This window comes from Sapajus apella, unplaced genomic scaffold (assembly GCF_009761245.1).
Source record: "Sapajus apella isolate SASKATOON/1434 unplaced genomic scaffold, GSC_monkey_1.0 scaffold114, whole genome shotgun sequence".
NCBI lineage: Eukaryota > Metazoa > Chordata > Mammalia > Primates > Cebidae > Sapajus > Sapajus apella.
Window position 1 is genome coordinate 350,453 of NW_022437054.1, and position 17,612 is coordinate 368,064.

The 17,612-nt window shown below is 41.9% G+C and overlaps 1 protein-coding gene across 3 annotated transcripts in view; it reads right to left on the reverse strand.

Annotated features, from left to right (window-relative positions):
* Positions 1-17,612, reverse strand: part of ATP8A2 (ATPase phospholipid transporting 8A2) — a 643,075-nt gene that overhangs the window by 320,712 nt on the left and 304,751 nt on the right. For all 3 annotated transcript variants that reach the window (XM_032260055.1, XM_032260056.1, XM_032260057.1), the window contains exon 25: positions 10,521-10,693. In XM_032260055.1, coding sequence (XP_032115946.1) covers positions 10,521-10,693 — 173 coding nt within the window. The remainder of the gene's footprint in view (positions 1-10,520; positions 10,694-17,612) is intronic.

The window sequence follows — 17,612 nt, forward strand, 5'->3', positions numbered from 1 at the left end:
AACAACATTTCACAGGTGGCCAGAAAGCCCAAAAAGGGGACAGATAACTAGGAGAAAGGAGAGGAGTCACAGAAGAAAAAGAGAACCCCTCAAGGGATGACCCCAAAACACCAGATGCTGAAAGGATCTGAAAATCAAGAACGCAAGGGAGTCTGCGGCATGTGGCCAGATGGAATCCTGGGTATGCTCGCTTCACTAAAGGCTGGGTTTCAAGGAATTGGGGTGTATGTGAGATGCAAAGAAATAGAGGCAAATACAATAACATATTCTCTTTTTCATTATTTGCACTTATACAGCAAAGACCATGTCTCCTCCCTTTATTCATCAATGACACCCAGGAATTTGCAATGTAAATGTCACAATACTTGCAAGCCCACAATAAAAACCCTGAACTGACCAGTTTCCACTTCAAGAAATTACATGGCAACATCCCTGCCAGATACAAAGTAAATTACACTGGAGTACTGACTATATATGACCTCTCTAGGACTTTAACCATATGGAAAATATTTGGGTACAGAAATGCATAATTAGCAAATTGTTTGATTCTAATTTCAGGAAAATATTTAATAAATTCTTTCATTCCCCTCTTTTTGCTGCCTAAAATATTGTTTTAGTTTAAAGGTATTTATTTTTATACAACATTCAGCAATCTCTAAATCAATATTGATAAGAACATGCTTAATGATTTCATAGCCCAGTTATTTCCTGAAAAAAATTACTTTATTTCATTATTAGAGAAATAGGTAACTCTCACAACTGTTATATTGCGAAGATGAAAAGTGAAAATTAAGGTCAACTTTATGTTTGATGCCTCATATTAAATTTAGCTTAGGTTTACATTTTCAATGAATAGTAAGTACATCTGAGGTGTACAGGTGTTTTTATTTTTTTTTTAAGTACGTGTTGATTTTTTAAAAATCTTAAGTATGAGATCAGCCAAGAAATGTCTCCTAAAGCACGAAAATAGTGTACTGTCCTAAATTCCTTTTTTCAATTAATGCTTCCATTTTGTAGACTGTAACAGTATTTAATTAGAAATTTCCTCTTTCTGTGCCAATTCCAGTTTGGACTCCCCTGAGAAGCCTTTAAGCATATAGTTTATGAGACCCAAAAAGCACTGTGAAGCAGTCACAGCAAGAAGGAGTAAAAAGGTGCGTGTGTGTGTGTGTGTGTGTGTGTGTGTGTGTATTTTAGTATCAAGCACCTGGCAAAAAAAGAGCATGTTCCTGGAAGCCCTTACAGACATTCCTGGCTCTCTCCTGAGAATCCAACGGACTCATTTTGATTTCCCTCTTAAAAACTTGCAAGGTTTTTAGCGTGTTTGCGCTGAGTTATAGTTTACCAGACTCTTCCACATTGTTTCTTGTTTCTGTCCGCCAGCGAGTCAGGGGGATGGTCCCTTGACCAACAGGGCAGTGGCAGACAGAAGTGGCCGACTCACAATGACTCACAGCTCTGGAGTAGAGCAGTAACCTCCAGTGTGGAGGAATTCATAAAATCAGTTACCCACGTACTTAGCAGCTTTACAATGTAGAAACAAAGGGAAATTTATAAATAAAAGTATTTCCCCACAATTCTTTCCATCCTTCTTTCCATTTGCATGTCCCTAATCTACATTGCTCACATAGAATCCAAGAAAGAAAGCACAAGATCAGCTGCTTTAAAAAGAGAGCTCATTCGCTATAACACCAAAAGCACAAAGGAAAAAGATAAATTGGACTTTGTCAAAATAATTTTGCTGCAAGCAATACTATCAAGAAAGTGAAAAGGTAAGCTAATTGGGGGCAGGGGGGACTGCAAACCATCCACCTGATGAGATACTTTTATCCAGAGTAGCTAAAGAACCTCATACCTCAATAACAAAAAGATAATCAACTTAAAAATGGATACAGGATTTGAATAGACATTTCTTCAAAGAAGATACACAAATGGCCAATAAAAACATGAAAAAAGGATCAACATCATTAATCAGCAGAAAAATTCAAATCCAAACTATAATGAGATACCACCTCACATCCACTAGGCTAAATAATCAAAAAGATAGCTAGTGACAAGTGTTAGCATGGATATGGAGGAATGGAAATGATCACGAGAACAGAAAAAGTGCAGCTACTTTGGAAAACCATCTGACAGTTCCTGAAAAGGTTAAACATGGAGTTACCACATGACCCAGCAACTCTACTCCTAGGTAAATACCCAGGGGAATCGAAAACCTATGACCAAACAGAAGCTTGTATATCAATCTTCAAAGCAGCATTACACATAACAGTCAAAAAGTGTAAAAAACCCAAATTCTCATACACTGAGAAATGGATGAACATGCGGTACGTCTAAATAATGGAATATTGGGGGATCTATCCAAGATGGCCATTTAGGAACAGCTCAGGATTGCATCTCCCAGTGAAAGCACAGAGGGTGAGTGGACATCGCATTTTTATTGCCCACAGACTAGGTAATTCCCAGTCGGAGGAGCTCCACAGGTCGCCAGCGCGGCTGTTTCGGCCAGTGCGGCTGTGCCAGCCAGCGCTGCTGCTTTGCCCCGCACGGCTGCTTTGTTGGTGCCCCAGAGCAGCGGTTCTCCATACAAAATACATCTGTCCGGGTGCCCTTTTGGCTGGCGACTGGAACCACGGGAAGTTGCCCATTCGTCTGTTTAAAAAGGGGACTGAGCAGGGAAACAGGACAGTAGATTCCAGGGCAAAAAAAGCGCCACAAATCTCAGTGCCTCTGTTTAAGCCAGCGCAGTGAGTTGCCGCACGCCAGGCACCTCTTCAACAGGCGACTGGAACACCAACTTAAAAAAAAAAAAAAAAGGCTGTGAGGCAGGGAGCCAGGCGATCAGGCTCAGCTGGTCCCACCCCCACAAAAGAACAGCAATCAGAAACTCTCTGGATTGAGAGTTTCACAGCAAGTGCAGCTGAACCCGGGGGTCCAGCTCTGAGGGGGAGGGGCGTCCGCCATTACCAAGGCAGCCAGCCATTACGGAGGTAGTCAGCCAATGCTGAGGCAGCCCGCCATTGCCAAGGCAACCCGCCATTGCTGAGGCAGCCCGCCATTGCCAAGGCAACACGCCACTACAGAGAGACTCGCCTTAACAGAGGCGGGCCACCCTTGCTGAGGCAGTTCTAACTACACCCATATAAACAGGACTGCAAGGAAGTTCACTCGGCAGCTGGGCTGAGCCCATAGCAGCTCAGCAAAGCCTCTACAGGCCGACAGTGAATAGGCTGCCTCCTTGCTGGGCAGGGCAGGTCTGAAGGTAAAAAAAAAGAAGGCAGAAGCATAACGGCAACTCATAAATAAAGCCCTAAATCCCTGGGACAGAGCACCTGGGAACAAAAAGCAGTTTATGAGTCCTGCTGCAGCAGACCTAAACGTACCTGCCCAGTAGCTCTGAATGAACAACGGAGCTCACAGCTCAGCATTTGAGATCCTATAAAGAAGAGACCGTCTCTGCAAGCAGCTCCCTGACCCCTGCATATCCAAAGAGCCACCTCATAAAGGAGTGATCAGACTGACACTTGGCGGGTATCCTTCTGGGACAAAGACAGCAGAAGAAGAAAACTGGTAATAACCCTTACTGTTCAGCAGCTGCTGCAGGTGAACCCCAGGCAAGCAGGGCCTGGAATGGACCTCAGCAGACCTACAGCAGAGGGGGCAGGCTGTCAGAGGGAAAACCAAGAAACAGAAATAACCTCATCATCAACAAACAGAACGTCCACTCAGAGACCCAATCTGAAAGCCAGCAACTACAAAGACGACAGGTGGATAAATCCATAAAGATGGGAAGAAACCAGCGCAAAAAGGATGAAAACACCCGAAACCAGAACACCTCTCCTCCTACAAGGGATCACAACTCCTCACCAGCAAGGGAACAAGGTTGGATGGAGAACGAGTGTGATGAAATGACAGAATCAGACTTCAGAAGGTGGGTAGTAAGAAACTTCTGTGAACTAAAAGAACATGTTCTAACCCAATGCAAAGAAACCAAGAACGTTGAAAAAAGATTTGACAAAATGCTAACGAGAATGGACAAAATAGAAAGGAATATAAATGAATTGATGGAGCTGAAAAACACAACACGAGAACTTCACGAAGCATGCACAAGTATCAACAGCCGAATTGACCAAGCAGAAGAAAGGATATCAGAGGTCGAAGATCAACTCAATGAAATAAAACAGGAAGGCAAGAATAGGAAAAAAGGGTAAAAAGGAATGAACAAAGTCTCCAAGAAATGTGGGACTATGTGAAAAGACCTAATCTACGTTTGATAGGTGTACCTGAATGTGATGAAGAGAATGAATCCAAGCTGGAAAATACTCTTCAGGATATTATCCAGGAAAACTTCCCCAACCTAGCAAGGCAGGCAAATATTCAAGTCCAGGAAATACAGAGAACACCACAAAGATATTCGTTAAGAAGAGCAACCCCAAGGCACATAATCGTCAGATTCACCAGGGTTGAAATGAAGGAGAAAATACTAAAGGCAGCCAGAGAGAAAGGTCGGGTTACCCACAAAGGGAAGCCCATCAGACTCACAGCAGATCTCTCAGCAGAAACCCTACAAGCCAGAAGAGAGTGGGGGCCAATATTCAACATCCTTAAAGAAAAGAACTTTCAACCCAGAATCTTCTATCCAGCCAAACTAAGCTTCATAAGTGAAGGAAAAATAAAATCCTTTGGGAACATGCAAGTACTCAGAGATTTTGTCACCACCAGGCCAGCTTTACAAGAACTCCTGAAAGAGGCTCTACACATATAAAGGAACAACCAGTACCAGCCACTCCAAAAACATGCCAAATGGTAAAGAGAATCAACACAATGAAGAATCTGCATCAACTAATGGGCAAGACAGCCAGCTAGCACCAAAATGGCAGTATCAAATTCACACATAACAATATTAACCCTAAATGTAAATGGACTAAATGCCCCAATCAAAACACACAGACTGGCAAATTGGATAAAAAGCCAAAACCCATTGGTGTGCTGTATCCAGGAAACCCATCTCACAGGCAAGGACACACAAAGGCTCAAAATAAAGGGATGGAGGGGCCGGGCACGGTGGCTCATGCCTGTAATCCCAGTACTTTGGGAGGCCGAGGCGGGTGGATCACAAGGTCAAGAGATCGAGACCATCCTGGTCAACACGGTGAAACCCCGTCTCTACTAAAAATACAAAAAATCAGCTGGGCATGGTGGTGCATGCCTGTAATCCCAGCTACTCAGGAGGCTGAGGCAAGAGAATTGCCTGAACCCAGGATACAGAGGTTGCGGTGAGCCAAGATTGCGCCATTGCACTCCAGCCTGGGTAACAAGAGTGAAACTCCATCTCAAAAAAAAAAAAAAAGGGATGGAGGAAGATTTACCAAGCAAATGGAGAGCAAAAAAAAGCAGGAGTCGCAATTCTCATCTCTGATAAATTAGACTTTAAAGCAACAAAGATCAAAAGAGACAAGGACATTACATAATGGTAAAAGGATCAATGAAACAAGAAGAGCTAACAATCCTAAATATATACACACCCAATACAGGAGCACCCAGATACATAAGGCAAGTTCTTAATGACTTACAAAGAGACTTAGTCTCCCACACAATTATAGTGGGAGACTTTAATACCCCATTGTCAATATTAGACAGATCAACCAGACAGAAAATTAACAAGGATAACCAGGACTTGAACACAGACCTGGACCAAGCAAACTTAATAGACAGTTACAGAACTCTCCACCCCAAATCCACAGAATATACATTCTTCTCAGCACCACATCACACCTACTCTAAAATTGACCACATAATTGGGAGTAAATCACTCCTCAGCAAATGCAAAAGAACGGAAATCGTAACAAACAGTCTCTCAGACCACAGTGCAATCAAGTTAGAACTCAGAATTCAAAAACTAACCCAGAACCACACAGCTTCATGGAAACTGAACAACTTGCTCTTGAATGTTGACTGGATAAACAATGAAATGAAGACAGAAATAAAGATGTTCTTCGAAACCAACAAGAATGAAGACACAACATACCAGAATCTCTGGGACACATTTAAAGCAGTCTCTAGAGGAAAATATATAGCAATAAGAGCCCACATGACAAGCAAGGAGAGATAAAAAGTTGACACCCTATCGTCAAAACTGAAAGAGCTAGAGGAGCAAGATCAAAAAAACTCAAAGTCTAGCAGAAGACAAGAAATAGCTAAGATCAGAGCAGAACTGAAGGAGATAGAGACACGAAAACCCCTTCAAAAAATCAATAAATCCAGGAGCTGGTTTTTTGAAAAGAACCAACAAAATAGACAGACCACTAGCCAGATTAATAAAAAAGAAAAGAGAGAATAACCAAATTGATGCAATAAAAAACGATAAAGGGGATATCACCACAGACGCCACAGAAATTCAAACCATCATCAGAGATTATTACAAACAACTCCATGCACATAAACTAGTAAACCTGGAAGAAATGGATAAATTCCTGGACACTTGCACCCTCCCAAGCCTAAACCAGGAAGAAGCCAAAACCCTGAACAGAGCCATAACGAGGTCTGAAGTTGAGGCAGCAATTAAGAGCTTACCACCCAAAAAAAGCCCAGGTCCAGAAGGGTTCACAGCCGAATTCTACCAGACATACAAAGAGGAGCTGGTACCATTCCTTCTGAAACTATTCCAAACAATACAAAAAGAGGGAATTCTTCCCAAATCCTTTTATGAGACCAACATCACCCTGATTCCAAAACCCGGCAGAGACTCAACAAGAAAAGAAAACTTCAGGCCAATATCTATGATGAACATAGATGCAAAAATCTTCAATAAAATACTGACAAGCCGATTGCAACAGCACATCAAAAAGCTTATCCACCATGATCAAGTAGGCTTCATCCCGGGGATGCAAGGCTTGTTCAACATATGCAAGTCTATAAACATAATTCACCACATAAACAGAACCAAAGACAAAAACCACACGATTATCTCAATTGATTCAGAGAAGGCCTTTGACAAAATTCAACAGCCCTTTATGCTAAAAACCCTCAATAAGCTAGGTATCAATGGAACGTATCTCAAAATAATAAAAGCTATTTATGACAAACCAACAGCCAATATCATACTGAATGGGCAAAAACTGGAAGCATTCCCCTTGAAATGTGGCACCAGACAAGGATGCCCTCTCTCACCACTGCTATTCAATATAGTATTAGAAGTTCTAGCCAGAGCAATTAGGCAAGAAAAAGAAATAAAGGGTATTCAAATAGGAAAGGAGGAAGTCAAATTGTCTCTATTTGCAGACGACATGATTGTATATCTAGAAGACCCCACCGTCTCAGCCCCAAATCTCCTGAAACTGATAAGCAACTTCAGCAAAGTCTCAGGATACAAAATCAATGTGCAAAAATCACATGCATTCCTATACACCAATAACAGACTTAAAGAGATCCAAATCAAGAAGAAACTTCCATTCACAATTGCCACAAAGAGAATGAAATACCTAGGAATACAACTAACAAGGAACGTAAAGGACCTCTTCAAGGAGAACTACAAGCTACTGCTCAACGAAATAAGAGAGGACACAAACAGATGGAGGTTTGTTCATGGTTAGGAAGAATCAATATTGTGAAAATGGCCATACTGCCCAAAGTAATTTACAGATTCAATGCTATCCCCATCAAGCTACCAATGACCTTCTTCACAGAACTGGAAAAAACCACCATAAACTTCATATGGAACCAAAAGAGAGCCCGCATAGCCAAGTCAATTCTAAGCAAAAAGAACAAAGCGGGAGGCATCACACTACCGGACTTCAAACTATACTACAAGGCTACAGTAATCAAAACAGCATGGTACTGGTACCAAAACAGAGATATAGACCAATGGAACAGAACAGAGGTCTCGGTGGCAACACAACATATCTACAGCCATCTGATCTTTGACAAACCAGACAAAACAAGCAATGGGAAAAGGATTCCCTGTTTAATAAATGGTGTTGAGAAAACTGGTTAGCCATGTGCAGAAAGCAGAAACTGGACCCCTTCCTGACACCTTACACTAAAATTAACTCCAGATGGATTAAAGACTTAAACATAAGACCTAACACCATAAAAACCCTAGAAGAAAATCTAGGCAAAACCATTCAGGACATAGGTGTAGGCAAGGACTTCATGACCAAAACACCAAAAGCATTGGCAACAAAAGCCAAAATAGACAAATGGGACCTAATCAAACTCCATAGCTTCTGCACGGCAAAAGAAACAATCATTAGAGTGAATCGGCAACCAACAGAATGGGAAAAAATTTTTGAAGTTTACCCATCTGACAAAGGGCTGATATCCAGAATTTACAAAGAACTAAAACAGATTTACAAGAAAAAAACTAACAAGCCCATTCAAAAGTGGGCAAAGGATATGAACAGACACTTTACAAAAGAAGACATACATGAGGCCAACAAACATATGAAAAAATGCTCATCATCACTGGTCATTAGAGAAATGCAAATCAAAACTACATTGAGATACCATCTCACGCCAGTTAGAATGGCGATCATTAAAAAATCTGGAGACAACAGATGCTGGAGAGGATGTGGAGAAATAGGAACACTTTTACACTGTTGGTGGGAGTGTAAATTAGCTCAAACATTGTGGAAGACAGTGTGGCGATTCCTCAAGGACCTAGAAATAGAAATTCCATTTGACCCAGCAATCCCATTACTGGGTATATATCCAAAGGATTATAAATCGTTCTACTATAAGGACACGTGCACACTAATGTTCATTGCAGCACTGTTTACAATGGCAAAGACCTGGAACCAACCCAAATGCCCATCGATGATAGACTGGACAGGGAAAATGTGGCACATATACACCATGGAATATTATGCAGCCATCAAAAATGATGAGTTTGTGTCCTTTGTAGGGACATGGATGAAGCTGGAAACCATCATTCTCAGCAAACTGACAGAAGAGCAGAAAATCAAACACCGCATGTTCTCACTCATTAAGTGAGTGTTGCACAATGAGAACACATGGACACAGGGAGGGGAGCACTACACACTGGGGTCAGTTGGGGGGAATAGAGGAGAGATAGTGGGGGGTGGGGAGCTGGGGAGAGATGGCAAGGGGAGAGATGCCACATATAGGTGATGGTGAGGAAGACAGCAAATCACACTGCCACGTGTGTACCTATGCAACAATCTTGCATGTTCTTCACATGTACCCCCAAAACTAAAATGCGATAAAATAAATAAATGGGGAAAAATAATGGAATATTATTCAGCCATAAAAAGAATGAAGTACTGACACATGCAACAACAGGGATAAAGAGAAGTCAGAAAAAGAACATCTCTTGTATGGCTCCATTCATGTGAAATGTCCCAAACAGGCTAATCTATAGAGACAAGTAAGTAGATGATTGGTTGGGGTGGGAGTGAGGGGATGGAGGAAGACAGGGTTAACTGATAATGGATACAGGAGGGTCTTTGTGGGGTGATGAAAATATTCTAAAATTGTTTGTGATGATGGTTATATAACTCTGTGAATATACTCAAAGCCAATGAATTGCTTCCAATAGGTGAACTGTATGCTATGTGAATTGTATCAGGATCAAGCTACTTGAGGAAAAGAGAAGGAGGTCATCATAAAACCCAGAAGCAGTGTATGTCACTTTCAGGTGCTCTGGCCATTTCTCCCTGCACCAAGTCCATCACAGCTGCACCAGGCTTCCTGACTTCAAGGTACAACAGACCTGTCATTCATTGTTTCAAACACATTTGAATTTGTCCTCATCCCCATGGTGCCTGAGTGTCCTGTGACCACAGGCATAAAACTGACATGGCTTTCCACTATCGATGATCCACTCGCCTGCCCCTCCAGCTCTCTGTGACCTTTGGTGACCACTCATCTTTCTAGTGGTTTACTGTCTTCATAATTCTGTCTGACTTTCAAATTTCTATCAGAACTAGACCTCCACATAGCCAGTATTCAATGGAATGTAACAATCCCACTCTGACAACTGCCAGTTAAAAAAAAAAAAAAATACCCTTCCCAGACTCCATGAAGAACCTACAAAGATTTCTGGTTAGATCTTACCACAAAAATTGCTGTCACATGAACCCAACCAAAGCTCCTTACCTGAAAAGAAATACCCCAACAAACGTCAGAAAAGCAGCATCAAAGTCCCACAAGTCTTGGAAGTTGAGCTCAGACACGCGGAGTAGGTTGGACCCCAGTAATTTCCCAAAGCAGCTCGAGGCAGTGTTTTTCCAATTTATCCCCTATGGTGAATGTGACTGGAAGCCCTCATTCTTACTCTTTTTATCTTCTTAGAAGACAATAAACAAAACAAAGATGTAAAAACCACTAGCTACCTCTGCAATATCTGTGAACCAACAATTAAAAATAAATTTGTATTTTTGTTTTGCCTTTATTTGATATGAGACTTTAAACCTAGAATTCCCATGCATCCCTTTCTTTTATATAAACACGGGATACAGACACAGCAGAGCGTGAACTATGTACAGCCTGCATGCTCCTACCTGCAGCATATGACCGCTTTGCACGAGAGTGCCAAATCCAGGAAGCTCCTCCGGACTTCGAAGGAAAGTGCGTACTTCAGGGTGTGGCCATCGATGATGAGAGCCACATCATTCTCCTTGCCCAGCAAATTCCCAAGGTCAGTGCAGTGCTGAGTAATGGCTGCCCTTGTGGCCTGAAACAAGAGTGGGGGGGTGGGGAAAATCACATTTTGTGTGTGTTTAACATCAAAAATAAAATAGAATTCAAAATTAAGTTTCTCAAAATGAGAATGAGAACACACACATGCTAATATAAATATACGAACAGTTCAGCTTTGTACATTCATACATTAAAATTTCATTAGAATGTCCTCTGGGTCTGTTTTATGGGTGAAAACATCCTCAGAGTGAGATCCGTTTGATATTTACAATAATCCACTTTTTTTTTTTGAGATGGAGTTTCACTCTTGTTGCCCAGGCTGAAGAGCAATGGCACGATCTCAGCTCACCGCAACCTCTGCCTCCTGGGTTCAAGTGATTCTTCTGCCTCAGCCTCCCAAGTAGCTGGGATTACAGGCATGTGCCATCATGCCCGGCTAATTTTTGTATTTTTGGTAGAGACGGGTTTTCTACATGTTGGTAAGGGTGGTCTCGAACTCCCAACCTCAGGTGATCCACCTGCCTCAGCCTCCCAAAATATTGGGATTAAAGGCATGAGCCACCTTGCCCAGCCTCGCAATAATCCACTTCTTTACACTACATACACATTATTCTTGGTGCCCCTAAAATAGAAAACTCCATATAAACAAATGTGCCATCTGGAAAAGACAGCATTATTGGAACTTGAATGGAAGATACTAACATTTCTCAGTTTGCACCAGATAATCTTTAAAGCATCCAAAGGGTATCAAGGGATATAAAAATATGACAAAAGATTAATTTTGAATCCTGCTGAGATCTCCAGATTAAACCATTCTCTCCACACATCACTAGCATAAGAAACAAGCTGATCATTTTCCCATGTTATAGAAAATATTTAATGAAGTTAAATTTCCAACACCTACCAAAACATTACTACCAGCCTTAAAAATACCTGTGTAATGTCCATTTTCACATAGAATTAAAGCACAGAAACATTTTTTAGATTTAAAAAAAATGGGCTAGGTATAGGTTCATGCCTGTAATCCCAGCACTTTGGGAGGCTGAGACAGGAGGGATTGCTTGAGCCGAGGAGTTCAACACCAGCCTCAGCAACACAGAGAAACCCCATCTCTACAAAAAATTAAAAAATTATCTGGGGATGGTGGTGCATGTCTGCATGTCTGTAGTTCCAGCTACTCTGGAGGCTGAGGTCGGAGGGTTACTTGATCCTGTAGTGAAGGTTGAGGCTGTAGTGAACCCTGAGCACACCACTCCAGACTGGACAACACAGTGAGACCTTGTTTCTTTAAAAACAAACAAAACCAGATGCTCTGGTTTTCACAGTGAATTTATGACTATGAATAGGATATCTGGCTCAAATATGAGAATGTAATTTGGGGCTCATAAAAATATCTGATTTAAGTTCATCAGGAGGCACAGAATTCTGCTGAAATTATTCTGTCTGGAAGATGACCCTATTAATTAATATTCATATGCAATTTGTCATATGATAACATACAGTCTTAAAGAAATACGTTTAATGAACAAGAATCCTTTTACCTCTAGTAAAACTGAAGATTAGCTACTATTAAAAAGTGAGAAACAGGTTCCCCAAAACTGTCTTATTGTTCAGTGTTTATTCTCAACAAGTGACTTTTGACAATTTCATGAAGATTTATTAAAGAAAAATGTGGTCTAGAGCCCTGCACTGTGGTCAGATGGCCTGGGGTCTAGTCCAAGCTCTCTACTTATTACCTCTGTGACCTTCAGCAAGATACTTAGCCTCTTTAAATTGCCATTTTCTCATGTGTAAAAGGGAGCTAAAAACACTTCATAGCACTTTTCTTATGAACAAATAAACTAATCTAAATAAAATAAACTAATAAAATCAACATAAATTATTTACCACTGGGCTTGGCACACAGCAAACACTCAATAAAACCCATTCTTCCTCCTTTTACTATTTATTCATCAATAATTTCCCCTATCTGGGCCAGGTACAGTGGCTCATGCCTATAATCCCAGCACTTTGGGAGGCCAGGGTGGGTGGATCACTTGAGGTCAGGAACTCAAGACCAGCCTGGCCAACATGGAAAAAACCCATCTGTACTAAAAATACAAAAATCAGCTGGGCGTGGTGGTATGCACCTGTAATCCCAGCTACTCAGGAAGCTAAGGAGAATCGATTGAACCTGGGAGGCGGAGGTTGCAGAGAGCTGAGATTATACCACTACACTCCAGCTCCGGCAACAGAGTGAGGCTCCATCTCAAAAACTAATAATAACAATAATTTCCCCTATCAAGGAAAATACACATCTCTTCTACTTCAGGCAGTGAATACACGCCATCATAAGCAATGCCTTCTTTGTTGATGTAATACAGGCACACCTCATTATACTGTGCTTCGCTTTATTGTGCTTCAAAGACAATTGCATTTCTTACAAATTGGAGATTTGTAGCAACCCTGAATCAAGCAAGTTGATCAGCATTATTTATCCAACAACATAGACTTATTTTGTGTCTCTGTGTCAGATTTTAATTGTTGCAATATTTTAAACTTATTTCTCATTATTATATCTGTTATTGTAATCTGCCATCTGTGACCTCTGAGGTTACCATTGAAATTGTTTTGGTGCACCATGTTAAAAGTCAAGACAGACCAAAAGCTAGGCTTCTTGCACCAGTTAGCCAAGTTGTGAATGCATAGGAAAAGTTCTTGAAGGAAATTAAAAGAGCTACTCTGGTGAAAACACAAATGATAAGAAAGCAAAACAGCCTTATTGCTGGTATGGAGAAAGTGGTCTGGAATCACGGCATTCCCTTAAGCCAAAGCCTAATCCAGAGCAAGGCCCTAACTCTTTTCAGTTCTGTGAAGGCTGAAAGGAGGTGAGGAAGCTCCATTAAGTCTGAAGCTTAGCAGAAATTGGTTTACGAGGTTTAAAAAGGAGCTAGAGCCTCCATAACATAAAAGAGCAGGGCAGACAGTAAGCGCTGCAGCAAGTTCTCCAGAAGGTCTAGCTAAAATAATTGATGAAGGTGGGGCTTCACTAAACAACAGATTTTCAATGTAGGTGACACAGCCTTCTGTTGGAAGAAGATGCCAGCTAGGATTTTCATAGGTAGAGAGGAGAAGTCAATCCCTAGCTTTAAACTGTCAAAGGACAGGTTGACTCTTATTAGGGGCTAATGAAGTTGGTGACTTGAAGCTGAAGCCAATGTTCATTTACCATTCTGAAAATTTATGCTAAATCAATTCTTAGAAATGGAAAAACAAAGCATGGCTAACAGCACATCTGTTTATAGAATGGTTTGCTGAATATTAAGCCCACTGTCAAGACCTACCGCTCAGAACAAAAGACTCCTTTCAAACTGACTCCTTTCAAAATGACTCCTTTCAGTGCTCATAACAATGCACTGGGCCACCAAAACTCTGATGGAGACATCATTGATGAATGAATGTCATTTTCATGCATGCTTATCTATCATTTATTCTACAGCCCATGGATCAAGGAGTCCTTTAGAGTTTAAGTCTTATTACTTAAGATACATTTCATCAGGTTATGGCTACTACAGATAGAAATTCCTCTGATGGGTCTGGGGAAAGTAAATAGAGAACCTTTCAGCAAGGGTTCCCCATTTTAGATGCCATTAAGAATATCCATGATTCATGGGAGAAGGTCAACATATCAACATGAACAGGAGTTTGGAAGAAGTTGATTCCAACTCTCATCCATGACTTTGAAAGGTCTGAAACTTCAGTGGAGGAAGTCACTGAAGATATGGTAGAAACAACAGGAGAACTAGAATTAGAAGAGGAGCCTGAAGATGTGATGAAGTACTGCAATTTCATGAGAAAACTTGAATAAACGAGGGATTGCTTCTTATGGATGAGCAAAGAAAGTGGTTTCTTGAGGTGGAATCTACTCCCGGTGAAGATGCTGTGGCCATTCTTGACATGACAACAAAGGATTTAGAATATTACATAAACTTAGTGGATAAAACAGCGGCAGTGTTTGGGATAATTGACTCCAATTCTGAAGGAAGCTCTACTGTGGGTAAATGCTATCAAACAGTATCACATGCTACAGGTAAATCTTTTGTGAAAGGAAGAGTCAACAGATGCAGCAAACTTTATTGTTGCCTTATTTTGAGAAATTGCCAAAGCCACCCTAGACTTCAGCAACCGCCACCCTGATCAGCCAGGAGCCATCAATGTCATGGCAAGACCCTCCACCAGCGAAAAGATTATGATTTGCTCAAGGCTTAGGTGATTGTTAGCATATTTTAGCAAAAAAAGTATTTTTAAATTAAGGCACGTACATTGGTTTTTTAAGGACATAATGCTATTGCACACTTCATAGACTACCATACAGTGTAAACATAACTTTTATATGCACTGGAAAAAAAAAGATAGCGTGACTTGCTTTATTGCAGTATGTGCTTTATTACCATGGACTGGGCCCAAATCTGCAATATCTCTGATATATGCCTATAATAGACAAATCATTAAGAGAACTATGTTCTATGCATAAATGGACTTTTATTAAAAACAAAGAAGCCATGTATGGTGGCTCATGCCTGTAATCCCAGCACTTTTGCCAAAGAGGGAGGATCACTTAAGGCCAGGAGTTCAAGACCAGCCTGGGCAACAGAGTGAGACTCTGTCACTACAAAAAAAGGGACATGTAGGCACAAAATTGGCGAGGCATGATGGTGCACGCCTGTAGTACCTGCTACTCAGAAGGCTGAGGTGCATCCTGAAAACATCTATGCCTTCCTTATCAACAAAAACAGCCTGCCCTTTAGAATTTGGGCACATGGTAGAAAATTATCCCAACTTGGAGAAATGCCAGCTTGGCAGCCTGGGTGTGTTCACCAGGAAATTCAGGTAAGTGTGGGAAATTCTGGAGGGTATGCCTGCCGGGGGTCAATGTATGAAGGACAGAAAAGCCTCCCAAGAAGCACGTCACGAAAGAGATGTGACAAGGTACACAGATTTGGCCCAGCAAGAGCAGTGGTATAGTAGAGGCCAGTCTAGCTCAGTGTCTTTTAGCCCCATGGGCCTCCCCATCGGACTCATGCCTGGATCCAAGGAGAAAAAGTGTGAGGAATAAAAATCTCTGAAATGTGGAGACCAGCCTGTGGCTTTTTGTAAGAGGGTGGGCACAGCATAAATGGAGACATAGATGGTCATCTTAGGAAGGACACTTTCTCTACTTAGGGTTATTTCTGCAGCACACATGAGGACAGACTGGATGCCAATACATAGTTCTTCTTCCTTGGCAAGAGGAGGAGATGGGAGGCAGGCAGGCACTGGCCACCACCAACACATCATGGTGTTGGCTCTGGGACACCAACAAGGAGGGTCCCACCAGAATAAGCCTGCATCCTTGGAGACGAGGGGCAGAAATGTGGTAACAGAAAACTGTGTTCCTGAAATGTGCAGAATCCCACTCCTCCCACTGACCCCAGAGCACAGAGTGGGAGGACCTGAAAGGGAGCTGGAGTTTTAATGGCAGTTGGAAAGAGGGAGGTCATGTGGGTACAGGGGAGCACATGTGGTCACCCTTTCTGAGAGCCTCTCACTATCTCATAACCCACCATGACCTGGGAATCCTTGGGTCATACTAAGTTGAAGTCTTTTATTTTTCTTTCCTTTTTTTTGTTTTTTAAAGACATGGTCTTACTGTGTCACCCAGGCTATAGTGCAGTGGCACAATCTCTGCTCACTGCAACCACCACCCCCCAGGCTCAAGTAATTCTCCCACGTGAGCCTCCTGAGTAATTGGGACTACAGGTACATGGCACCACACCCAGCTAACTTTTGTATTTTTTTGGTAGACACCAGGCTGGTCTTGAACTCCTGGTCTTAGGAGATCCTCCCACCTTGGTCTCCCAAAGCATGTTCAGATTACAGGCATCAGCCACCATGCCTAGCCAAGTTGAAGTATTTTCAAGTCGAACTATTAAAGATGTTATATGAAATTTCCTCCAAATTCCTATGTTGAAACCCGAATCTTCAATGTGATGGTATTTGGAGATGGGGACTTTGGGAGGTGATTAGGTCATGATGGTGGGGCCTCTTGTGACAGGATTAGTGCCTTCTAAAACACAGGAGTGCTTGTTTCATGCCCCCTCAGCCCCTGCTATGTGCGGATACAACAAGACAGCCATCCGTTAAAGAGGGCCCTCACCAGGTGCTGGGTCTACCAACACCTTGATCTTGACTTCCCAGCCTTCAGAACCATGAGGAATGCATCTCTGCTGTTCAAGTCAGTCTATGGTGCTTTTGTTACAGCAGCTCAAGCTGACTAAGACAGAAGGGAACTGCTCGAACCCACTAGTGAGGCAGCACTATTCTTGTCATCATGGATACTTCAGAGGAAAGAAAGTGATTTGGAACCATGGCAAAAGGGGACATATAGCGTGAAAGCAATGTCTGCTATCATGTTTACCTCTGGAATAAGCCTTGTATACAAAATGGTAGCTGTAGTGACAGACATATGCACAGCATAGTACCAAACATGGGAGAGAAGGCTGCTAATGCCCAGTGGCTGTGGGAGGGCAGGACTGGTCTTTTGGAGCTGGGGTTACATGGGAGTGCAGGACAAACCCCTGCTGTGTCGAACTGCAATGTGTAGATACACCAGCCGTTACTGTGATACTGCAACAACAACAGAAATTTTACACTTCTATTCCATTGACCAGGCATATTCTCACATACTGGTGGAGAGTGCAGTACATTAGTAGGTACTTGTATTAGTTCATTTTCATGCTACTCTAAAGGACTTCCCAAGACTGGCTAATTGAGAAAGGAAAAGGGCTTAATTGACTCACTGTTCAGCATGGCTGGGGAGGCCTCAGGAAACTTAGAATCGTGGTGGAAGGCAAAGGGGGAAAAAGGCACCTTCTTTACATGGTGAGAGGGAGAAGTGCCAAGCCAAGAGGGAAGAGCTCCTTATAAAACCATCA